Source organism: Pogona vitticeps, chromosome 1 (assembly GCF_051106095.1).
Source record: "Pogona vitticeps strain Pit_001003342236 chromosome 1, PviZW2.1, whole genome shotgun sequence".
Classification (NCBI taxonomy): Eukaryota; Metazoa; Chordata; class Lepidosauria; order Squamata; family Agamidae; genus Pogona; species Pogona vitticeps.
This window is the reverse complement of record NC_135783.1, coordinates 282489376-282515238: the sequence shown is the minus strand read 5'-3', so window position 1 is coordinate 282515238 and position 25863 is coordinate 282489376. Positions and strand designations below refer to the sequence as shown.

Sequence of the window (25863 nt, the reverse complement as noted above, 5' to 3'; positions counted from 1 at the left end):
CAATACACTCACTGCCCCACCCTGCCCCAAATTACTACTTCTGTCAGATCCTATTCATTTCAATGTAACTTGTACAACAACTAAAGAGAATGTGGAACATCTGAGGGTTCACAAGCCATTTCCAGACTTAGAGTGTTGGTCACTTTCAGTTTTCTAAAAAAGATGTTTTCAGTCTTAAAACAGGACTAGCAAACCTTGAAATGAGACTAAAATGGTTGCCGGGGGGGGGGGGAAGAGACCGTTGGGCCAATCTGTAGGAGGCTTGACTGGGAAGTAACATTTGGTCCATGCCGTCTCTATACTATTCCAGATGTATTCTGCTTAGGTTAAACATCCTTTCAAAATCTTCATGGCCTTAATACTATCTTCGGTTGCTCTGAGTTATTCTTACTGCAGGAGGTTCCTCTGCTACTTTAGGATTTTTTAGGATTCATCAGAATTTGTGTCCCTGCTCACACACCTGCCTCCACACAAAGTTCAGCTAAAACAATGAATCCGGACAAGCTTTGGGATAATAGTAGCTTATAAATATTCAGATGTAACTTTGAATGGACGGAAGTGACATACTGTAAGCAGATCTCCTTTCCTAGATTACTATGATCATGTGTAAGATATAACAGCGAGCAAGACTGCAGCCAAGAAAATCAGAAGACTGAAACTCATAAAAAACTAGAAAAGACCGTCAAGTATAAGGATGTGTCACGGGAGAGGAAGTTCAAGAATATCCATGCTATTTTCAATCACCATGTATGGATGTGCAAGTTGAGCTGTAAAGAAAGCTGACAGGACAAAAATTGATTCATTTGAAACGTGGTGCTGGAGGAGAGCTTTGCAGATACCCTGGACTGCCTGAAAGACAAACATGTAGGTCCTAGATCAATTAAAACCTGAACTATTTCTGGAGGTAAAAGTGTTGAAACTTTTGTTTGGCTACATCATGAGAAGACAGGATTCTCTGGAAAAGACAATGATGCTGGGAAAGGTGAAGGCAGCTGGAAAGGAGGAAGGCCCAATACAAGATGGAATCAGTTCTTAAGGGAATCCACAGGCTTGCATCTGCAGTAGGTGAATAGGGCTGTTGGAGACAGGATATTTTGGAGGTCACTCATTCATGGGGTTGACATAAGTTGGGGACAACTTGATTGCACATAATAACAACAAATTAATAATACTGTTGTAGCAAAAAAAATTTAGCTAGATACAAAAAGAACAACTCTAGTAAATTGGACTTTAAAAACAGCAAGGAAAAGCAGCAATACATTTGCAACTGTTTTACATTATCAGCCATCACAACATTCATCTTTCACTTTCTTCTCAGGTTTTGAGGCCTCTTTCCTTCAGCCAACATATTTGTGAACTACATATTTCATAACATTTGTATTGAGTGTATTAGTAGGTCATTTGTCTGATAAATGCTCACTGTGGGCAGTTGTTACACCAGATAAAAAGTTGTGATCATATGCTGCTGCTTACTGTGACAGATGGATGCTCCTTCCACTGTTGCTATCTTGTTCTGGATAAAATTTCTGTTCAGCAGAACAAATATGAAATATCTGACAGAATATGGATGAAACAAGATGTATTTCCTCAAAGTTGTGTAAAAAATTTTTTAACAATAATAATGTGATTATTTCATCTTTTGCATCACTTGATCTTGACTTCATCAGCAGATGCAAAATAAGATGAAAAAACCAGGCTGATTAAGAGAGGTTGTGTTAGTTTTGCTAATGTGCTACACATTTTTTGGTTCTTAAAGATCTCTGAATCAAACTTTTAACCTGCATTTCTTGTTCCTGCGAAGCATTTATGAAACTACAAGTATGAAACAGCATGTGAAGCAAGGATAAAACCCAGGCCTGTGTTGCTAGGGAACTCTTGGTTTCAGGACCCCATCCACTGGCAACCTGTGAAGCATTCATAAAGTGCTGTGGATACCTATTTAATTTAACATAAATACGTCAGCCATATACCCTACAAGTGGACCAAGTAAACTTGAAACTTAAAAGATTACAACACAAATGATTTAGCTTATAGAGAATAAAAATTTATTTGCTATAAAATCAATTTTATTCTTTTCCTTCCACCCCTTCTGTTTTTTCCCCGTAACGTTACCCTTGAGTGTCTGAACAAATTTGTCATTAGGTATTTGATCATGGGTGAGCATAATTCCAAAGTAACAAGAAGCGAGATTCAATAAATCTGACAAATTCTGAAGGGCTAAGTGAAAAAGGACTTCTGTTCCCAAGTCTCCATTCTGATTAATAACAACACTCTAGGTAGCTTGCCTTTCTGAATCTGTCTTAAGGAACATGCTTGTTGCTCTGATGTCTCAATGGCTTACCAATTCCGGTTGCTGCATAAACTTATAATGATGAAAGTGACACAAATGGAGGAAAACAATTCAAAGCTAGCATTCTGCCTTATGAAATGACAGATGGAAACTGGGAGGTGCATAATGTTGGTAACACCATAGTCGCCATTTTGGACTGGGCAAAATTATGCAATGGCAGATAGGCCAAGAGAAAATGGGATTTGTACCTTGTACCTGGCCATTGAGAAAAGGAAGGAAAATAGAGAAGACAATGCATTCTTAATGATGCTTCAAATATATCAGTAGCTCATTGCATTTGTGAGTTTTAGTCCCAGTTCCAGGTGATGTTTTCTTTTTCCCAACTCTGATGCCATTGGCTCAGCATAGCTTTCTTATATGCCACTCTTCAAGGCTACATCTTGTTGGTTCTGTGTTTCATCAATTGCCAGAAATTCATCATGTGAGCCTGTTTGGTCTTCTGGCTTCTCTTTGTGTACCAGATGCACCATTTCTTGAGATTTACTGGCTTCTCCATTCAAACCACCCACGTTTTTCTCATCTATGCCTCCTTTGCCATTGTTGATCACAAGCTTCTTCTTCTGTCCACATCTAATAAAAAGGGGGGAAAACATGGGGAAAGTCAACTATGCAGTGGCAATCTGAAGTAAATATGAAGTGAATTCCACTGATTTTATATGGAATTACAGGCGTTAAAGCTTTACTTGATTGCTAAGGGCCAGCTTTATTCATTGGGAACAAATTTGAATCAAGGGGGGGAGTTCTTAAAAATGTATGAAGAATAGGACAATTTTAACAGAATGTTTTATATAGTACTTTCTTTGGTTTATACAGCCACAATTTATGCACTGAAGAGTATTATTTGTTCATATAATTCCCTAGGAAAATTCCCTTCCACAGATGTGTGGAATCCTTTCTCTCCATGCCCTGACAACTTCATCTGATGTTTCCCCTCAGAATTTGCCTCAGTATTTTAGTTTAGAGAAATAGCAACAGCAAATCAAGTTGAGGTCTTTTCAGTTTTGATGAGAATTTCTTCAGTAGACTGCAATCCTATAGGACTCACACTACTAGTGAAAAGGTGATGCAGGGCAGGGAACTCATGGTTCAAGCAGGGAAACACATCACTTCAAAATCCTCCACCCTGCTTAGATCATAAGCTGCATCTAAGGCATATGGCTGCAGTATGAGATTGGAATGTCACCTTGCGCTTATTTTGTTCTCATTGCTTAGACCAAGAAATTCCCAATGTTTTCTCCCTGATGGAACATACTAGGGAATTTTTGGTGCATTTTTTTCATTTTTGCCCTCGCGTCTCCTTTCCTCTTCTTTGGGTAAAATAATTGTGCTTTTTTGCAGGGGGAAAAATAGTCTTTTGCACAAAATACAAGGTTGTGTTTTTCCCTAAGACAACCCTCTGCTCCTGATCCAAAAAAGTGCTCATGTTTTTGCTCTTGTGCAGAAGCAAAAAAATCCTTTGGCTATTTCTTCTTAACAAGTATATTTCAATTCATTCTTCACACTAAATTGTACTTTAATTCTAATATCATCATCAATGAGTGGATAGTGTTCTGGCCCATTGAAGCGGCTCACATCACGAAATTTGCCTGAACCAGAGGTGTGCCTATTTGTGGTTTTAAGACTACAGCAATGTTACCTGGAGAATTTAGTGGGCTGCAGTCCAATAACACTAATTTGTACATCTCTAGTTTATCTTAGTGGTTCCCAACTTCCACAGATGTTCTTGGACTAAGACACGCGGAAGCCTTCACAACTAGCTGTGCTGGCGAAGATTTCTGAGAGTTGTAGTCCAAGACCCAAGGGGCTAGGAACTAAGGTTTGACATAAGGAAGACCAAATGAAAAAAAAGGGGATGTAGAGGAAAATCAAAGGAGGAATAATCAAGGAATTAATATGCATAATTCCTGTTAGTTCTTAGTTACAGTTTAATCCATTCAAACAAGAGTGGGTGCAGGAGGTATTAAATCAAATGCCTTCAACTATGATTGTCACAGGATCACCCTCTGTTATGACCTAACAGTAGTAAGGTCATCAGATCACAGGATGCATTAGCAACAAGAATCATGTACAGTAGTTTGACCTCTGCATTCTGATCTTATCGCTTGATCTTATGATTGCTTCTCCACCCTTTTCTTTATCTTTTCATAGCTTATGCTTGGCTTTAACTTTGAGCCAAATGCCCTCAGGCTTAGTGAGATGTTTCAGAGATCAAATCAGGGGCTAAAATTTGTAAATAAAAAAAATAAAACTTCATTTGTCGAAGATGATTTTCGGCATCAGAGAGCATCCTACATACATAGATGTTCCATATACAATTGAGGGCATCAGGCTCTAAGATTATAAAGAAGCATTGCAAATATTCTCATCCTTGACAAAAAGGAGGTCTTCACTTGTCAAGACTCCCCACTGAAAAAAACAGTCAACTCCTGAATTATTTTTCCAGTGCTTTTGCATGTGAGGAAACAGATCAGTGGCTTTGTCATCATTAGCAGCATAAATAAATAAATAAATAAATAAATAAATAAATAAATAAATAAATAAATAAATAAATAAATAAATAAATCTACTTCATAGGAAAATATTGTATTTGTGATGAAAATTTGTATGTTGTATTAAAAGGGGGTACACAAAATACAGTGGTGCATGTGCAAAATATACTCTTTCTCACAAAAAAACCTTCTGCTTTTTGTACCAAAGGTGAAAAAAATAGCTTTTGTCTAAAATATAATTGTTTTTCTTCCACTCTCAGCCCCCTCCCAAAAAACCTAATCACCTCTGCCAATGGGAAGAGAACCTGGGGATTCCATCCTCACTTGCAAAGACAACATTGACATCTATATTCAACTTTGCTGACAGGTTCTCTAATGCAGTGGTCCCCAACCTTTTTGACACCACGGACTGGTTTAGTTAAAGACCATTCTCCCAAGGACCGGGGGGAGGGTACTTGTTATGATGGAGGATAGCTTTGAATTGAGCTCATAAAAGAAATGGCAAGCAGGAGCAGGAAGTGAGCTGCAATTGACGCTCCACCTCCTGTTAGATCAGCAGCACCTTAGAACATAATAGAAGTGCAGGCTCCTATTAGATTCTAATGCCACAAGCATAGCTGATCTAGCAGCAGGAGGGGGGCAAAGCTCTGCCTCCTGTCAGATCAGCAGCAGCATTAAAACCTAGTAGGAGCACGTTGACAGGAGGGAGAGCTTCATTCACCACTCACTTCCTGCTTGCCGCTCGTTTGCCCTGGCAGCCCGATTCTTCCAAGGCCACAGACCAGGGGTTGGGGAACCCTGCTCTAATGTCTATACCTGCCCTTAATAATAATTACATGCTGTTAAGTCTATTCTGATTTGCAATGAACTTTTTCAGGGTTTTCTTGATGTAGACTATTTAGAAATGGTTTACCAGTTATCTTCTTTTGGTATCACTTTAGGACTGTACAGCTTGCCCAAGGCCACAAAGGCTGGCTCTATTTGCAGGAGGCACCGTGGAGAATCAAACTTTCAATCTCCACAGCCAGGTACCAAATACAGTCATCCTAAAACCTTAGAAAATCATTTTCTTAATAGTTTCCATCTGCAGATGGAGGAGAGTGAGGACTCAACTGAAGGGACAGTGTGACTCCACCTAGCTCCCTCTCTTCATATGGAGAGACCACCTCCAATAGGAAGACACAGAGAGAGCCAGAACCTTAAATGTGTGAGAGTTTTAAGAGTGAACTGCAGTTTCCTCACTTTTGTGCCTTACAGGATGCTTTTAGCTGAGGGTGCCATAAAGTAAGGAGCTGTTCCCTTCTCTGCATTCTCTAAAGATGTCAGATCTTAGAAGATGTCAGTGAAAAGATCAACAGAAATAATTTCCTGGCATGAAGTCATGGAAAACTTGGAAAACCATTCCTTACCTCCTCCGACTGTTCACAGCAATACATACACCAAGTATCAATGCCAGTGCCAAGAGAGAAGCAACTACGATGAGCCAATCTGTGGATGCAAATGGGAGAAAAAACATGGGAAAGTGTGTTTGCTTGTCATTTGACCACACAGCTGACACAATTTCTTTAATATCCCACTTCACTTCCTCCGTTATTTTACTTCTATATGAAACAATGGAGCTTGAATACTTTATGAGGGCTGGTTTACACACAAAGTAAAACCGTATTTCCTCCTTCCCTACCTACAACTATCTTTATGGGTTATGACTATGTTCCCCTGCCCCCCAAAAAATATGTTATTAGTTGAAATTTAAGAAGCAAAGAAACACAATACTTCAGAAGAAAATACAACAAAAGTAGAAGTGTAGTAATGATATGTTTCAAAAGTAAAGGAAAAGGGGGGGAGAGAGAGAGAAAGAAAAAAGTCTGTACATAAACTTCCATAAAAGGGTTTTCAAATATCTAAAACATAGATATGTGCATACTTGTTGGTGATAACATTGTAATGCCCTCTATCCATTGAATTATGGGGGTAGGCATATACTTTTCCAATGCTGTAATGTTAATTTTCTGGCAACAGTAAAAGCACAGGGAGTCCACTTAGACAAACCAATGGCTAATCTCCAAGAATTAGGCAAGTAATTTAATAGCATGTTGCCTACAATTTTCTATATGGCTGGCTATGTATAGATAATTGTCCACATCTACCCTGATTTATATGAGGAAGGTTTCTAGCTAACACAATTATGGTCTTCCATTTACTTCCATTTGAGCGGTGAACATGTGGCACATCACAGCTCAGGCATGTATGAGAAATAGAGTGGCACGCAGTTGAGTAGCAAGATTTAGCAACTGTTCTGATATGTGAAGGAGGACTGTAATAGCCTCAGTTTGGGTGTGATGCACTTCACATGGTTTCACCCTTAAGATGACAAAATATGAACAAAGAGTATTTTGTGGGAAATAAGTATTTTAACAACAAATCAATACATGTAACTTGCTTCTGTCAGCTTCTGTGATGGGGCCTTGTTCCCTTCTCCCCTAGAACCTTCCATGTCCACCGAAAAATGTGCTCTAAAGGTTTTCCATGGCCTCAAGAAGAAGTTTTGAGACTGCACCGGGTTCCAGTATACTATAAATAGGATAACCTCTCTCCCTAATTGCCATACTGTATCCAGACAATCAAAATAATGGGGTTTGATTCCAAGTCAATATACTAAAATAATGGAATTCCTCAGATGTTTACTTTGTTTCCTGCTATTCAGGACCTAAAGATATATCCTCACACAAAGGGCCTCAGCAAATGAGACACTGGCCCTGTATCTAGAAACAGTACTCTCTCAAGTGGAGAAACTAGTGTAATTATGAAAACATATTAAAAACATAAATGTGCTTCTTTTTTAAATTATCAGTGGAATATGTCCATTAGACACAGGACTTCTCATTTCATGGATTTCATCCCCCAGAATTCACCAGGAATTTATTCAGCTTGAATTCTGGGGACTTTAGCCTAGAAATCAAAGTTCTCATAGAAATTTTATGCACAGATGACTTAGGAAGTTTCCATCAGCCATTTTGTTGTAGGAAAAGAGAAGAATTGGGTGAGAGTACCAATTCTTTGCATCAAGGAATTAGGAGACTGGTAATTCTTTGAAAGTCCTATTGGGCAGAGAGACCACCAGTTCCTTAATTCCTTACATTTCCCATGGAATTCAGCCACTCCCACCTATTTCCCCTCTATCTGCTGTGTGAGAGTCCTTAACTTAAATTCCCTGAGACAGAACTTTCTGTATGTTAAGCATGTGTTCAGAATCTGAGCTATATGTACACCCATTCCAGTGATAGTAGGAAGAAGTGCAGGCATGAACCAAGATGACTTCATGCTAGGTATAAACGGCACCATTCAAAAACCGACCTGGTATGTGAGCCTTTCGTGGCTGGCTTTTTGGGAACTCTCCTGGTAAAGGTGTGACATTCTTTCCTGTATGAGACACTCCCCCTTCACGTTCCTCAGGGTTAATACCTAAATTGAAGACATGCACTGTTTTTAGCTGTGTTATATAAATCTAAAACCCATGACCTTAAATTTTCACAGAATAGTGTATGGCATTCTGAAAGGAAATGAAGGAAGTTGCTAAGAATCATTTTCACAACTCAACCATAATCTCTTGCATAAAGATAGTAAAATGCAGCAGCACCTGGCCCCATATAAATCATAGTTCCTAGCTGAGGAGTCAACCAAGATTGAACAACTGGGTTACTTGCTTATTTTGCTCCCCTCCACAGTAGGAACTTCAGATCAGCAAACCATTTTAAAGCATTTACAGTATTTATTTTCTCTCCCCGAATATGAGACAACTATAACAGCAAGAAGGAAATGGAGCATTCATATAGTGAGATGCAGTACTAAATTCTACAAGCCCTTTGTGGATAAGGGTCCGTCTTTCATGTCCTTTGCAGATGAAGACTGTCTATATCATTTTAATTCTGAAAAGTTGAATGCAAAGAACATTACCTGTACATTTAAGTAAAATAGCTTTATGTGACATAATCAACTCATGCCCCAACATTGCAGTGAAAACAACTTTCATGGTTTTAACAACTGTTTTCAGTGTTGGTGATTCAAGTAATATCCAAAATACAGTAAGTACATCTGATATTTAAAATAGGTGCACAGATTCCACATCACTGCATGTTTTAGTCTCTATAAAGTCACTATATGAGTGCCTAGAGGTGACAGTTGAACCAACAGTGTCATTACTTACAAGCCACAGAACTCCATTTAATCAACAAATCAAAGTGGATCAGAACACACCATCCCATATTACATACTGATTGCAAAACTCAATGTGATTACAAAATTCAGAGAGAAAGTCCAGTACCATTTGAATTCAGAAAGAGTATATCGCAAGACAACATCTACAGCAGAAAGTAAAGCAGCATTTATTATTCTGTTTTTGTATTATCTTCTCCCATTAAGTTCATAATGATCATCCACAAATAAAATGTGTACAACTCACACCACTTCCATGACAGTATGTATCCAAAAGCCAAAGGTTCGTTAGCATGTTATGCTATGACAGGCATCTCTTGCTGCCCATGTGCTATGGGCAAATATTCCTTACTTAGAGTAAGGACTTAGAATTCCCAAGAGGAATAGGCCTTAGTTCTGCTCTCCACCATTATCCCACTCAACTGCTGTCTCACTCTGTCCTAAGGACTTAGTAGGTTGAAATCCAGTAGTAAGTCACAACTAAAGTAGGCCCAATTTATCAATGGGGATTTGGTGAGTTATCTCCTTTATTCTAGTGATTCAATAAGCCTACTGTAGTTGCTACTTATTACTGGACTTCAGCCAGCAGAATACCTGTACAAATGCTTCCTTTCACTTCAGCCAGTCCTTATACTCTTAGAAAGGCAGAAGGGACCCTATGGATCATCAAGTCCAGCCCTTGTCAGAGAGGCACATTGGGGAATCAAACTCCTAACCTCTGGCTCCATAGACAGATATCTAAATCCCTGAGCTATCCATCAGTTATGATGAGAGTTTTCTCCATGTACTTCCTCACTTCCACATCAGAAATATTTAACAAATATGAGTAGGTGAGTAATAAATCCAAACCCAAGAATAATAGAGAGAGCATGCTAGGAGACTGCTTTGAATGTTCCACTGGAACATCTCAGAAGGCTTTATCACTTTTGGACTAAACGGGATTGTTATCCATTCAAGAATTGACTCAATGTATCTAGTCTAGCTGGGACTAACTGTTGGATTTAGGCCAGTGTTCTGGGACCATATTTGTTTTTAATAGACTGCTCTCTTGGCTTACTTGGTTAGATCTATTTAATTAGCTACCCTTTATTTTGAATTCTTCTGCAAAATGTTTCAGAGAAAATTTTAAGCCAAATAATGACTCCACATCATACATTTTATATAGGGCATGTCAGTTAATTTCCCAAGGAATGTAAAGCTATGTGGATGTCAGCCGTTCGGTCTGTAGCCATATTTACTTGAATATTGGAAAAGTAGCCACCAAAGTGAGCAAAGGGAGAAACATTCCCAGTCCACCTGCTCCCAATTAAATGTTTGTTAAGAAATAATGATACGCCTCCTAATGCAAAAATGTTAATTAAAATAGTGTTGCAACAGCTTTGCAAGACACTGTGTAAGAGAAAGAATGCGCTCATAGTAAGAGATGTACCTAAAATCTAGTAGTTTCCATACCCTATTCCCTCAGCATTTAGAGGTATGAACAAAGCAAAGAGATAGTTGAAAGCCCTGGAACACTGAACTCTTACTGGCAGTAGAAGTCGAGGAACGTCTGTCAGAATCACTGCCAACTTCCGAAAAAACTCCAGGTACTCTATAATCTTCGGTGTTATTTACTTCACCGTTATTGCTCCCTCCTGGATGCAACCCATGCATTGGTGGATGTTGTGTTGATTCTTCACCTTTGGCTCCATCACTGGAGACCCCAACTGTTGTAATGATGATTGAACCAATTGTGAAGTGGGATATTTACAGAACCAAAACCTTTTCTACTAAATTCTTACTACACTGAAAGCTTAAAAAGAAGAAAATTGTGATGGTGTATATTGGCTGTAGTACAGATAAACTTCAGATTTTGTTATGTTCTTTAAATCAAGCTTTCCTCCAGTTGCAGAAAGGTATGGTTTACTAGAGTGTCTCCAGTAGTAATGGGCAAGAAGCAAGCTAAGGAAGTATCCTGTAGTTCAAATCTAAGCAGCACAGGAGCAAAGAATCATTTTCCTTGTTAAATTTGGCAAATGGTGACATTGTTGTGCCTGTATACACGTGGAAATATCTTAGGAGATGGACACTTGTGTGCAGCAGCTCCTATCTGTCCCATTAACTCACTCACATGCTTTAGGAAGTATTGTTAAAAGATATTACATTAAAAGCTATTGCATTTCACCTGCATTTTCATTCTTTATCTTTAAAAACTCAAAACACTGATTCAGTTGCATTCGTATTTTTGTTTTCACAAATAGTTAGTGTCACTGCTCTAATGGCTACAGATATTACTAATGCTCCAGTTATTAGATACCACTGTAGCTTGAAAAAACACTAGCAATTGATAGGAGGAAGCAGCTGTCTTATAGAGTACAACTAAACGATCTCAGCACACTGCCATCTTGAAATATAGGGTGATCTTGTCATTAATTGTGATAAAAAGGCACAAGTTAAAGGACTCTTAGAAGCATGGAACACACAAAAAAATATGCAAAGCAATACATTCATTTTGAGAAATGTTATGAGATAGTCTAATAAAGGGAAGAAATATGTGGTGGTAGAATAAAAAACTGAACATTGACAATGATAAGAAACTAAATGCAAAAATTTGATCCTTAGTGATGAAATGATTGTCTATTTATTTTATTTTAAAATATCATTATCTACATATGCCACATAAATTTCACAAGAGTCTGTAGTGGGAGTATTTGAAAGCCATTTCGGTCAAATTAATGTGAGGTTCCAATGATGCATTTACTTTTGTATTTTAGAAGGTCAGGCACACATACAGTACATGAGATTCTCAAATTTTCAGTAGCCAAAAGCCATTGGAAAGCCATGGCTATTGCATTCAAAACAGTTAGATTATTGTTGTACACTTCTTCTCATTTGTATGATGCTTCGACCACAGAAACAGAACAGTTATAACACTGGCTCAAATCCTGGTGCACAGCTATGCAAATAGCATAGCATAAGAAATCTCTGTATAAATTATCTCTTGCTTACTTAATTGCCCAGTTTGGTGTGCAACAGATATAATATCTATGGTTTTTTTAGCTTATGGAAACTCACCTTTATTTTTTTTCTTTTGTGTAACTACACAACAACACTTTATTAACCACCAAGTAATAAATTAAGTAGTGAATTCTACACACTTTAACATAAAAATATTAGTTTAGGAATCTGACTGGATAATTTCAAACCTAATATGCCATGAATTCTGTTTCCTTATTTTAGCTCTATGATGTCTTTTTCACATTATATAGTCAACTTAAATGCGTTGAGCTAAAACTTGGAAAACACAGCTTCTAGTCCCACTGTCAGTGTTCTACTGACAGTTCCTCAGTAACCTTAGATTAGCCATTTTTTCTCAAGCAGAAGCACAGTGCTGTATGATGCTCGTGAAGTCAGTGGAAGAAAGGTGACATAACTGTAATTAGCCAACCCACAAACCAACAAAGAAATCCATGTATAATGTATGTCAAGCAATAGGTTATGAAAGAATCCATATCATGGATATGGGGTGTTTGGGACTGGCCTAAACTGAGCTACTGACTTAGTGGGAGGTTCTTTGCAAACAAAAATCTCTCAAATTCAGCCTGTCATTCTGTCCAATGGAAAGAATGGCATACCCCATAGAGTATTCTTGGGATGCATGAAAATTTGTATGTACTCAAAATAAACACAGAAATTAACAATAGACAATTATTTGACCCAACAGAGAAAGGGGGAAGAAAAGATCCCACCACCATTGTACTGGATACCTGTATGATCAGTTTTATTTTTTTGATTTATTCCTCTCCGAGGAACAATTCCAGGAACTAAGACATCCGCTGGGGACTGTGTAGTGTACTGGTCCTCACTACCCCATTGACTCACTGGTTCAAGGGTTGAATCTTCTTTGGTCCCATGAAAAACCACATCTATGGCAACAGTAGAGTAATGAAAAATGATAAATTTTCAGAACTATCACCTGTGTTTAACTTTGACCCATCAGTCTCCCAGCAGAACAGGTCTAATGTGCTTGTCCAAATAGAAGACAAAATGAAAGTGTGTCACAGTCTTGCTTGAAGGGATTTGTTATAACTTTGGATGTTCTCCAAATAACTCTTCTGATTGTGCATAAGTCCCACTCTATCCATCTGCTGCTCGCTTAATTTTCTTCCCTTGCCACCTAGGATCATGGATTGACACTGAGAGTTGAAATCCCCATGACACACGTGCCACACACTTTGGACTGATAAGAGTACAATTCAAAAGCTACAAACTACCTCCCTGCTTGTTGTGACTGATCATTGACAAATTATGCCCAGCTTTCAACTTTCTCATTTTTTTACCTCCTTCTGTCTCCCATGCACCGTAAATTTGTTACAAGATTTAACCTCTATCTGTTCCATTTCAAATCACATCATTTCTAAATGTCCCTTTCAGCAAAAATCAATGTATTCTTTCAGTGGATGCTAATAATAAAGGATGAGTTAGTAAGAATGTCAAAAGGTAGAATGCAAGATACAGATTCTGAACAACCTCTTGCTTCTTTTAACATGCTCAGAAATTAATAGCCATGCCCTATAGACCAGTATTCAGTCTGCAGATATAAGGCCCTTGATCATGGTATGGGTACTAGCTTAGTTCAATAATTTGGACATTAATAAAATATATCATCAGTAAATAAAATGCATATTGAAAAGCTGTATTTTTATTTCATGTGTCAAGTTGAACTGAACACATCATTCAGAGCAATACCTGTAAATGAAAGATCATGTTCATTTTTACTATCCGTATCAACTTCCACCAGCACATCATCTCTAGAAGTATTAGTGGGATATTTTTCTTCAGGGTCCCAGCCAGGCTGATGGGTAGGAGGTAATGGCTCCTGAGTTGAGTCTTCAGGATCATTGTGTACAATAACTGTTTGATGAACCAACAATGAACTTAGGTTTGGATATTTCAAATACACGTTGGTGTCTTATCCAAACCAACCACCTCCCCTCGACTGACCACCCATTCTTTGTTTATACTTCTAAGAACTTCCTTTTAAAATAGAACCTGAACAGATTTTATGCTCAATATACGACTGTCTGTATTATTTATTTATACTGTCAAGAACTTTCTTTTTAAATAGAGCCTGTGCAGATATTGTAGACTGTATATGCTGGACTTCATTAGTTGACCAAAGGTAAGAATCCAGGAATGAAGAGAAGTGGAATTACCCTAAGAGACTCCCCCGGCCCCATATGATGAGAAACTGATTTTTCATTACTCCCTGTATGAAATATTTTCTCATCACTACTGTATCCAGTTGGTGGAATATTTTCCAGAAATATGTCATCTTCTGTGTTATTTGTGTGATAATTATCTTCTCTGCCTTGTTCTTGATGTAACATTGGATCACGCATAGCATCTTCATGTTTGGCATCATTGCTGGAACTTTGAACTGTTATAATGGGCAAATGTTTGGATATTACGTAACATTTGTACAGCCACTTCCCACATAGTACAGTTAGCAACCTTTTGAATTTTATTAATATGTTCACTTCCACTCTCTCATTCAGGTTGCTTGTCATGAAGTAATGGTCCTTTTGTAACATCTGCATGCCTGCTACTATCATTGGAGGCAATAGATGTTGCAATAATGGGTTGAATATTTTCAAGCGGTAGGTTTGAATGGTTATATATCTCAATGTTCACTAATCCCTACATGGTGTTGAATATGCTACCAATTTTCTGACATGAAACCTATGGCATATAGTTGTAGACTGAATAATCTCTGATATAGCATAAGAAGTATTAAAATTATTAAAATTCCTTTACTTAGCTGTTACTTGGTGGCTAAAATCCTATTTAGTATAAGGCAAACCATGACTTTTGATCAGTTTCTCCCCAGTAAACAAACTGTCCCTGATTTGATAACTGGGGGGTGAGGGGCATGTTCATACTAGTTTGTTGCATGCATGAATATGCCCCAAGTATCACAGCAGAGATGCTTGGTTTACTAGGAAAGAGCAGATTGAAAATCATGATTTGGCTTACACTAAATGACAGGATTTCAGCCAATGAGATGTCTTCATGATTGCTTCAGATTTCAAGAATTATTTCAGACAGGAAATCATTTCTAGATACTTTACAAGAACAGCTTTGACAATCACTATTTAAAAAAGGTAAACAAATGTTTTAAGTAGAACATTTGTTTTCATTGTCCCCTATTAAGGTACACAACATACCCTGTACGCTATTAAGGTACACTACATACCCTGTTCCGCTGAAAATAAGACCTAACCTGAAAATAAGCCCTAGTACGATTTTTCAGGATGCTCGTAATATAAGCCCTACCCCCCAAAATAAGCCCTAGTTAAGTGAAACCCCACCCTCCACCATTGTGCAGCAACCAGAAGATGACATGACGGTAAAATAAAACATCCCCTGAAAATAAACCCTAATGCATTTTTGGAGCAAAAATTAATATAAGACCCTTTCTTATTTTGGGGAAAACTCAGTATATGTTTTTTAATATTGTAATTTGTTGTGTTTTAATTGCACCATGGATGAAGACATGCCTGGCAAAATCCATCTTGCCTAGAACATTTGGTCTTTAAGTTCTCCACACTGGTACTAGCCTGATGGTGTTTGATCCATGAAAGCTTACATATTTATAATGATTTTAGTGGTCTATAAAGGTATCACCTATTTTTGCATTTGTATTTTATTTTGTATTAACCATACAGCTCCCCTTTGTTTCAAGAAAATAAAAAGTTTACAAGCATCTATATTTATTTATTTTTATTTTTCTGGCTGGTACCTGTATGTGAAGATTCCTTTTCATGATCACTTTCAGTTGGATGTATAATTCCAGGCAACAAATACTCTCCAGATGTGTTTGTGAGGTATTTTTCTTCACTATCCCATTCAGAATGTTCCCTGTGCAACACTGTGTCATGGGATGAGTCTTCGTAGTGAGTGCTACTGCTGGGAACTACTGTTGTTACAAAGATGGTTGAGTCAATGTTACATACTGTACTGTGCTTTTCCTACTGCTTTACTAATTACTGTTCTCACTGAAGGAAATGTAAGTTGACTTAGAATTACACTCATTCTCTTCTATCTGCATTCTATCTCTATATAATCTTGAAGGAAAACAATATCTAATCTAGGTAGGAAAACTGATAAACAAGTGTCCTCTCTTTTCCTTACTAGTATCCGTATTTGACGTTTAAAAAATCCCTGCTACCGAATGAACTCTAGACTAATTCACTCTCCCAGGAAGCTTATCTTCCATCCATCAAATTGTATAGCCTGTCACCCTGGAGACACAAGCCGTCATGATTATGGTTGGGGCTATATAATATGCTTTTCCTTCCTCTGTGGTCCACAACATATAAACCACCACATGGCATCATACACTAGTCAATTGCTATGGTCAGCTGCCATAGAGTCACGTGGCTCCACCTCTGGTATAGTACATCATTTTATACAGCTTTATAAAGACCTTCCCTAGATCTATTCCAAATTTGAGTGTATGTCAACAGAACTTAGCGACTGAATTTAGTTTACTATCATACTGCATTTAACACAGTTCCTATCTGAGCAAAGGCCTAAATCCAATTGTTACTGTCCAACTCCATTAAGTTAACGACCCTTCAGTAAGCCAACACCTATATGGTTTTCATTGACATAATAGGCCCAATCTGTTGGGACTAAAATTGGATTTACCCCTAATTGGATCAAAATTGTTATTGTCCATCTGTCATTGGAATGCACAGTGTTAGCAGAATGGATTCCCTCTCCCCATTCCCAAATCTGGTCTGCTGGGTGACAGGACCCTCTAGAGCAGGTGCAGGGAAGCACATGGGAGTAATGGTTTCCAGGAAAATGAAATTCCAATTTATGAGCAATATTTGGAAGAATGCAGAAAAAGTCTAATCTAAACTCGTATATGTGAAAAACAAAAAAGGTGCCATCTTTTAATGTTTACTCTCAGTCTGATAAACAATTCAATGTAAAAGATCATATCTACCTGTGCTTATACTACAGTGGCTTTCACTGCTGGAGACAAGGGTAGCCTATTTTATACCTCCCTCAATCATAAGAAACATTTTTGTCATCCATACAGTTGACTATTACAATGGCGATTGAATCTGTTTTAAAGGTTATGTTTGCATAGCCTCTCCCTTCTCATTCACTGAAATCCATTTTATTGACATTTTATGGTGCTTTATGAACACCATCAGAATTCTAGTGAAATGGCTGAGAAAGGAGAGTGTATGTACCCAGAGTAGACCTTTGGTCTAGATGGGCGGGATAGAAATCCAAGAAATAAATAAATAGATAAATAGATAAATAGATAAATGAATAAATGAATGAATGAATGAATGAATGAATGAATGAATAAACAAACAAACAAACAAACAAACAAACAAATAAATAAATAAATAAATAAATAAATAAATAAATAAATAAATAAATAAATAAATAAATAAATAAATAAATAAATAAATAAATAAATATGTGACCATGATCTAACAGAACTAACTCTTTGGATTCCCAAATTAGAATTACATCCTAAAAATACATTCTGAATGTACTAAGAACATCTGGAGAAATAAAAATACCATCCCAACATTCAATAGGAATTCTGTCTATAAAAAGAAGTACACTTTTATCATACGCCGGGTTGGCAGTAGCTGGTAGGAACTGGGAGGGGGGGTTGACAGGTTCCCCAGTCCTGATATATAGTCTAATCTATATTAACTTTAACCTTTCAGAAAGTTTATTTCATCTAACATTTTATTGATTCACTGTACATGAAGTGAGTGACTGCTGTTTTCATCTGGGTCTTGAATTTCTTTAATTGCCTGCAGATTATTGTTAACTCTTTTTTTAAAACTGTAAGCTACCAAGGGAGGTTCTGTCTTAAAGGCAGGGGAGGGGTATAAATTATTCAAAGACATTCAGGCATTTTGAAAGATGTATTATCTTTTCTTCCTTGTACCTGTATGGGATATTTCCAAATATTTGTCATCTTTGCTTTCACTTGTAGAAGCAATGCCAGGGCGAATCCCATCTCTAGATGTATTTGAAGAATGTCTGTCTTCATGGCTTCCGACAGAATGGACCCCATGGATCAACGTATTATTCGTAGAATCTTCATTGTTAGTCTCATCGGTGGCAACCACAACTGTTACAATGATGGTTGTTTAGATCAGAGGCATGATTTTACAAGCACATCTCGTACGATATAGAGTCAACTACTTCTACTAAGATCTGTATATTAAAGGAGGTTAGCCCAAGCCCTTTTGATTTGAGTGAAGCCAATATGACAACTTTTGTAGGAAATGGTATAACATGATTTGGGGATGAGCAGAATTATGTTTTTCTAGAGAGTACCTGTATAAAATGATTCATTTTTATGCTCGTTTTCAACTGGAGGAACAATTCCAGGGGCCACTTCTTTGCTAGATGTGTTTGAGAGATGGATTTCTTCACTGTCCCATTCAAGATGTGTACCATATGACACTGGGTCTTGAGTAGATTCTTCATGTTTCATCCCATCATTAGATCTCTCATCTGCTTTGATGATGAAGCATTTTGAGAATTTTATGTTTATAGAATCAGTGCCTATAATCTCTTCTGCACTTCTGTTTACACTCTTATCTTGGAAAAAGAGTGGCACTTGCTGTGTAAGCACTCTTATTTAGGTATTTATCTAACTGCTTAGATAATCAGTGCTTTCACAACCCTATTAATGCCAGCAGAAATACTTTAAGCCATCAGGTTTTGTAAATGCCAAATAATGCAGTTAAAATATATGAAAAGGACAACAACATAAAAAGAGAGAAGTGGTATATCCTAGCTTGTTTATTTCACAGAGTCCAAGCATGTTGGCTGGGTGTTTTTGAACCATTCCAATGAATAAAAATAATGGTTCTTTAATTAAATATAACTAATCCACACAAAAAGGGACATGGTGGCGCTGCGGGTTAAACTGCTGAAGCCTCTGTGCTGCAAGGTCAGAAGATCTGCAGTCGTAAGATCCCCGCCAACCTAGCGGTTTGAAAGCATGTAAAATACAAAAATGCTAGAAGATAAATAGGTACCACATTGATGGGAAGGTAAATGGTGTTCCGTGTCTAGTCACGCTGACCACGTGACCACGGAGGATTGTCTGCAGACAAATGCTAGCTCTATGGGTTGGAAACGGAGATGAGCACCGCCGCCTAGAGTTGGACACAACTGGACAAAATTGTCAAGGGGAACCTTTACTTTTACCTTTACCTAATCCACACGACCTGGCCCCATTAATGATTCCCTTTTTTATTATTGTCAGTATTTCTGAACAAAATAATATTTCTGTTTAGCTAGACAGCCCCTACTCCATTATTAAAGGAAGCTTCTGTCACATTATCCCCCCCAAAGCTGATTGGGGTTGCTAGGAGATGTCATTCAAGCCAGTAACCTCTCCAAGTGACTGCTCTCACACTAAGATGCACTTAGTGTGCTAATATCTCAACATTCAGAATATACTTTAAATTAGGTATTCATAGGCCCAAGCCACATATGTGACTGATGGAGACATGTGGATGTATTGCCAATATGTAAAACTTTTACAAAAACAGTACAAGGGAAGAGATCATCTGGTTTGAAACACTGGTGCAGAACAGGGATTATCCATTTCCTCCTGTTCATTTTCCCCCCAATAACAATCTTTTCACTCCTTCCTAACTATGTACTTAGCTCACCCTGCTAGGGAAAGCACACAAACTCTGTCCTTTACCTTCTCATCCAGCCTGCTGCCCTTAAGTGTGGCAGAGGCAATGAGAGAGTTCTAAAAAGAGTCTACCTCCCTGGTATTGATATGCACATTTCCTCTGTCTTATGAGGTGCCAAACTGAAAGTAAAAGAAATATAGCTTTCTTTTAGGATTATATTTAATTACATGAATTAATTAGCCCGACTAACAATACCTGTCTGAGAAAGCTCATTTTCACGATCACGTTCATTTGGAGAGGTAAGTATATTTACGACATCAGTGATTGTTCTGTTTGTGGTAGAACCTCCTTGACTCCTCCGTCCAGGTTTACCCGCAACTGACAATGGTTCCTCCTCTGCTTCTGCATGTCCAACACTCTCATTGGAGAATGTCACTGTTGTGGTGATGATAAATAAGGCAGGAGTAAATACCTCCCCTGCTTTGGCTTTTCAAGTCCTTGGCAGGTAATGGCTCAGAGCCAAACTCCTGAAGATGTTTTAATAGCCTCCTAGGCATTCAGATCCCCCTATTCACTTCAAATTAAGTGAATTAATTAAATTAAGGGAAACCCATGCTTGCTTCTTTTATACACAATTGTCATATCCATAGAAATGTACACAAAACCTACATCAGAGCACAGAAGAAGAAAAATTCAACTACAACTGCCAGAATCCCCTGGACAGAATGGCCAAAGGCTGGCTGGGGCATTCTGAAAGTTATAATATCCAAAAGTAACTTTTCCAAACTCTGTTCCACAGCCAAAAGCAGTGACTATATCGAAGTGAGTCTACAATTGTTGTGCAAAAGATTCTAGCCAATATTTAATCATGACTTCAACCTTTAAAAATTATTAAAATATTTTGTTAAATGGAAAATGAATGACTAATAGGCAACTAATGATGTTTGGATGAAATCAGTTAATTCTCTTCATTGACAGGTTTATATCAACCTATTATTATTATTATTATTATTATTATTATTATTATTATTATTATTATTATTATTATTATTATTATTATTATTATTATTATTATTATTGAGACTGTGTCACACCTCATCTATGAATGTCCAAAGATTGCACAAACACATTACAATGATAGGAGTGGCAAAATTAATGCACTGGTCATTATGCAAAACCTATAACTTGCCAGCCTCCAAACACCCATGGAAACATCAGGCAGAGAAGGTGTCAGAAAATGAGGAAGTCAAGATCTTGTGGGATTTCTGGATTCAAACTGACAGATACCTTGAACATAACACACCAGACAGAGTAGTAATAGAATGAAGAAATGTCTGGATCATTGACCTTGCCGTTCCCGGGGATGCCAGAGTACAAAGTACAGAGACCTGGCCATTGGAACACCTCGCCTTTGGAAGAAACATACTTCAGTGGTCCCTGTAATCATTAGGGCTATGGGACCAATATCAAGAAATTTCACACAGTAATATAAGCAGTTGCAGATCCCAAAAATCACTCCATCAGAGCTACTAAAAATGGCAATATTAGGAACAGCATACATAACTTTGCCAATATTTAACAGATACTGAGGCTTTTGGTTAAAACTTGTATCTGTTATATAATACCAGTCAATGTTTTTATAATTTTGACTGTGCCTGGTGTTAATAATAATAATAATAATAATAATAATAATAATAATAATAATAATAATAATAATAATAATAATAATAATAATAATAATAATAATAAATTCATTTTGTATACCCAAGATCTCAAGTTGTACTCATTTGTGTGCTGCAGGAAAAACCTGGCAGTTACCAAATCCATACTGCTGTTTTTCCAGAACAGTTATAAAACAACAAAATGCTTCAGAATGACCAAAGAGGAATGAGGGCAGAATTCATTTCCCTGCAAGCATTCACTCTGGCTTCAGAACAATTGATGGCAGCAGACAGCAGATGCTTTGCGTACCCATGTACGAAGCCTCCATATAGTCATCCATCCTGCTGGTCCTTCTAGTTCAGTACTGCCCAGTTTCAATGGAAGTAACCTTCCATGTTGTTAGCAGGAGTTTTTTCACCCCTTGCTATTTGCTGCCCTTTAACAGTGGATACCTCCCATTTTAATCTACCACTTTTGCTGTCTTTTTTATTCTTCTTATAAAAGGTTACCATATACAGTGGGGTCTCTACTTAAGAACGTCCCTACTTAAGAACAATCCAACTTAAGAACAGCTCCATTTGCTAAATTTTGCTTCTACTTGAGAACAGAAATCCAAGATAAGAACAGGAGAAAAAACCTTTCCTGCTCTTTTTTTAACCTTAGGTCATCTTAGGTTAAAAAAATTCTCCCCCTAGTGGTAGAGTACGTATTAACCAGCTTTGCATTAGTTCCTATGGGAACTAATGCTTCAATGTACGAACGCACCTCTACATAACAAAAAAAACAGCCAGAACGGATTAATTGGTTTTCAGTCCATTCCTATGGGAAATTTTGCTTCAACTTAAGAACGTTTCAACTTAAGAACACCATTCCAAAATGGATTAAGTTCTTAAGTAGAGGTTCCACTGTAGTTTCTATGGACAGAAAAGAGCAGATACGGATTAAATGGTTTTCAATGCATTCCTATGGGAAATGCAGATTCAACATAAGAACTTTTCAACTTGAGAACCACCTTCCAATACGGATTAAGTTCTTAAGTAGAGACCCCACTGTAAATGAATCAGGAGATGAAAAGGTTGTACTAGTATGTCTCTCAGACATTATTAGAATTGTTACCCCCTTGGAAAACAGGAGAACAGCAGAAAGTAACTCACTCTTTCCCACTATCTAGAAGGACTAAGTAGCGATGTGCCCTTTTGTCTAGAAACCTGGATCTGGAAATGAAAGCAGATAATGCAAATAAAATATAGTTCTTGTCATAATGTGATAATTCATTATGCATATTGATACCTGTATGATGAAAATCTCCTTTTCCCAGCATACTTTCTTTTTCACTTGAGGGAACAAGTCCCGTGGGCAATGTATCTGATGTGGTGGTTGCTGTAGGTACTGTGTCTCCAGTCTCCAATCCAGAGTGACCACCATCCTGCGGATGCTGATTTTGGTTTTCCTGGTTGAAGAAATCATCACTGGAGGAAGCAGCTGTTATGATGATGTTTGGAATCAGTTCCAGTATTATATTTGCTGAAGAAACCATCCAGACTGTTCTCTTTGTCTTTTTAAAACACACATGCCTTGCGGTCTCAGTTGTGTACATTACCAGGAGGAGCAGAAGGAAAGTAGATAAAAATTTGGACAGTATTGCTGCATTCACAGCCACCTATTGTCATCAGCTCAATTTGCAGAAGCTGGCTGATGACAGTGCCCCAGAGACCAGTAGCAATAACAGAAGGAAATGTAGCAGCAAGAGAGGCGGAAAAGAAGGGACAACAGCTTGCACCCTTAACTGATCTATCAAATGTCTTTGATAGATGCCAAGACTTGGTACCATCTGGATTCTCAGTAGTATCTCCAGTCCATCAACATGATCTCTTTTTGTCTTCTTTCTCAGCTTCTTTTTTTTAAATTGTGCTTCTTGGAATATTTTTTTGACTTGGTTCCAGACATGAGGCCACACGCTTCAGTTAGATAATACAGATTTGCACTTTCCTCTCGAAAGTTTATTTGGGTTGGCATTCTGTGACACAAAGGCTGTTCAACCAGTTTGAGAGATGCAGCTTTATTCAGTGCTAAAGGTGCTGCTGTTTAAATCCAAGGAAATTAAGTCAGGAAGATCGCAGAGTACCACCATCAGCCCACTACAGATATTCCATGCGAAGCCAAATCTTTTATCACCATTCACCAGAAAACATAACATATCAAAAACGATGATGATTGTCTGAGTTGCGTCTAAAAGAATGTGCTTTAGATGTAGAGAAGTACTGTCACCAACACCAGAAGACAAAACACCGCAACCAGTGAGACCACAACCAGTGAAATCGCCATTCAGTAAGAAAAGTAAGTCCCCTTCCACAAGAGAAGACAGCAATCTATTTCCATAGTAAAGAGAAGAATGTACACATCTGTACGAAGTGCAATTTAGAGTTCTTCCAGAGAGGGAAGACATTCCACCACCCTGCTTCTCCTGATTTGACCCAGTTCTTTACAAGAGTATGAGCTTGACCAGTTTTAATGGCCAGAATGTTAAGTGAAAAAGAGAAACAAACAAACAAACAAACAAAAACCACAAAGTGGATAGAGGGCGGCAGGTGGGACAATGGTCTGATGTGAGGAGGAGGAGGAAGGCTAGATACCAGGAAAGGCTAAAAGGCAACTGCTGGTGGTGGTAGTGGTACCAGAAGTAGCAGTTCCTTCACTGTCACATCAGGCAGTATTCTGCTTTTGCCAACGTTGTGGAAAGACTCTGCAGCTGAAGAGAACTGCAGGGAGATGGCATGAGCCCGTTTGCTTAGGATCTCAGCTGCTGGGGTGAGGGAAGGAGGGAAGGAGGAGGGCCTTTTAATTTAGCTTTGATATTTTAAGAAATACTGTACAGGCCTCAATCCAGTGCACCCAACCATTAGCACAACTGAACTTTCTCTACCTCATTTCCCCCTGCAGCCTTATGTGCCACACAGAAACTGGCTTTGGAGAATCCTCCCCACTGCTGGAGCAGGTTTCGGAGATGCAAGAAGGTGCATGGGGGACGGATGGTCCAACTCCCAGTTCTGCTGAAGGAAACAATTATATCAGGAAGATCACCATATCAGATACTGGAATGGCAACTTGATTTGATCTGGGTGGATATCTGTCAGTTTTCAAGTGAAACTTTCATGGACTAAGCAGACCATTGCAGTACTATTTTGAGCAAGGAAACTAGCTTTGTAAAACTGCTAAGAAGCAGTTTTAAACCTACTCCTTTAAGAGAGGGTTGGATATGGGTGACACATCCATGCAGAATTTCTGCAGATTTTAGGGAACCTCATGAGCCTGAAATACTTTGTGGCTCACTGTTGCTCATCCAAAGCTAAGTTATACTTGAGTTTTTGGTTTCATGGTTTTGGTAAATGAAGCCAAAAGAAATGCCTTTAAATATGTGGCCCTGTTTTCCTTTTTCTATTAAAAATGATCACAGTATATTATCTGCATATGTTGTATCAATACAAACTGGATAGTATTTCCAAATTTTAAGTCAATGCTAGGCTTGATATTGCAAAAATAATTATCACTGTATATTAATATAAGACAGATAGTGCTTAATTACTCATACCAGTAGTTGTTGGGTAATGTTCATCATCACTAAGAGGACCAATTCCAGGAGGCACATCCTCCTTTGTGCCATTTGTTGAGTATCTGACTTCACTGTCCTTTTCAGAGTGTACACCATGCAGAAAAGAGTCATGGGCTGAGTCTTCATTTTTGATATCCTTGCTGAGGACCACGGCTGCTGTGACAATGGTTGAATTGACATTGATTTGCATATTTGGTTATCATTTGTCTTCATTTATTTCATGATCCTAATTATCATGGGTCTTAGTTCACAACTTGTATATAACACTAACTGGAGAAAAGTCCTTCATATTGTACAGTGGTGCCTCGCAAGATGATTTTAATTTGTTCCACAAAAATCATCGTCTTGTGAAAAAATCATCTTGCGAGGTTCCCTATGCATCGGTCTAAAAAAAAAGTCTTGCGAAGCACGGTCATAGAAAAAAAATCTTTTGAGGCACCATTGTGATCGCAAAAACCAATCGTCTTGTGGGTTTTTCATCCCATGAGGCAATCGTCTAGCGAGGCACCACTGTACAGGTATTTGATTGTGCAAGCAACATGTCATGTCCTTCAGCCTTTCACATAGAGGAAGGACTTACATACGTGAGACAGCCTTCAGATAATCATGACCATCAATGGATCTCCAACACAACTCATTGTTAATTCGAATGCATTATTTTCCACTCTAAACAGTTAACATATCAGACTGAGAGCTATTAACTATCAAGCAATCAAGCATCTGTGAACCAGCTGTATCTCCTTCTTCAGGGCCTGTAAGCATTCACTCTGGCTTCAGAACAATTGATGGCAGCAGACAGCAGATGCTTTGCGTACTTTTAAATATGTCTTCTGCATCAACTATGAAATATGC

At 38.0% G+C, this 25863-nt stretch overlaps 1 protein-coding gene across 12 annotated transcripts in view; it reads right to left on the bottom strand.

The window, feature by feature from the left end:
* Positions 1 to 2022: 2022 nt before the first annotated feature.
* The window catches only part of CD44 (CD44 molecule (IN blood group)), a 103607-nt gene continuing 79766 nt past the window's right edge, over positions 2023 to 25863 (bottom strand). For 3 of the 12 annotated variants that reach the window (XM_078383442.1, XM_078383449.1, XM_078383465.1), the window contains 13 exons: positions 24991 to 25167; positions 22692 to 22883; positions 19995 to 20174; positions 18418 to 18600; positions 18023 to 18208; positions 15833 to 16009; positions 14304 to 14470; positions 13780 to 13948; positions 12798 to 12956; positions 10578 to 10757; positions 8194 to 8301; positions 6249 to 6327; positions 2023 to 2920 (listed from right to left, as the gene is read on the bottom strand). In XM_078383442.1, the coding sequence (XP_078239568.1) occupies positions 2704 to 2920; positions 6249 to 6327; positions 8194 to 8301; positions 10578 to 10757; positions 12798 to 12956; positions 13780 to 13948; positions 14304 to 14470; positions 15833 to 16009; positions 18023 to 18208; positions 18418 to 18600; positions 19995 to 20174; positions 22692 to 22883; positions 24991 to 25167 (2174 nt within the window). In that variant the 3' untranslated portion in view covers positions 2023 to 2703. Of the gene's footprint in view, positions 2921 to 6219; positions 6328 to 8193; positions 8302 to 10577; positions 10758 to 12797; positions 12957 to 13006; positions 13208 to 13779; positions 13949 to 14303; positions 14471 to 15832; positions 16010 to 18022; positions 18209 to 18417; positions 18601 to 19994; positions 20175 to 22691; positions 22884 to 24990; positions 25168 to 25863 lie in introns of those variants that run through there. The other 9 variants (XM_078383448.1, XM_078383454.1, XM_078383466.1 and 6 more) reach the window with 7 other exon arrangements.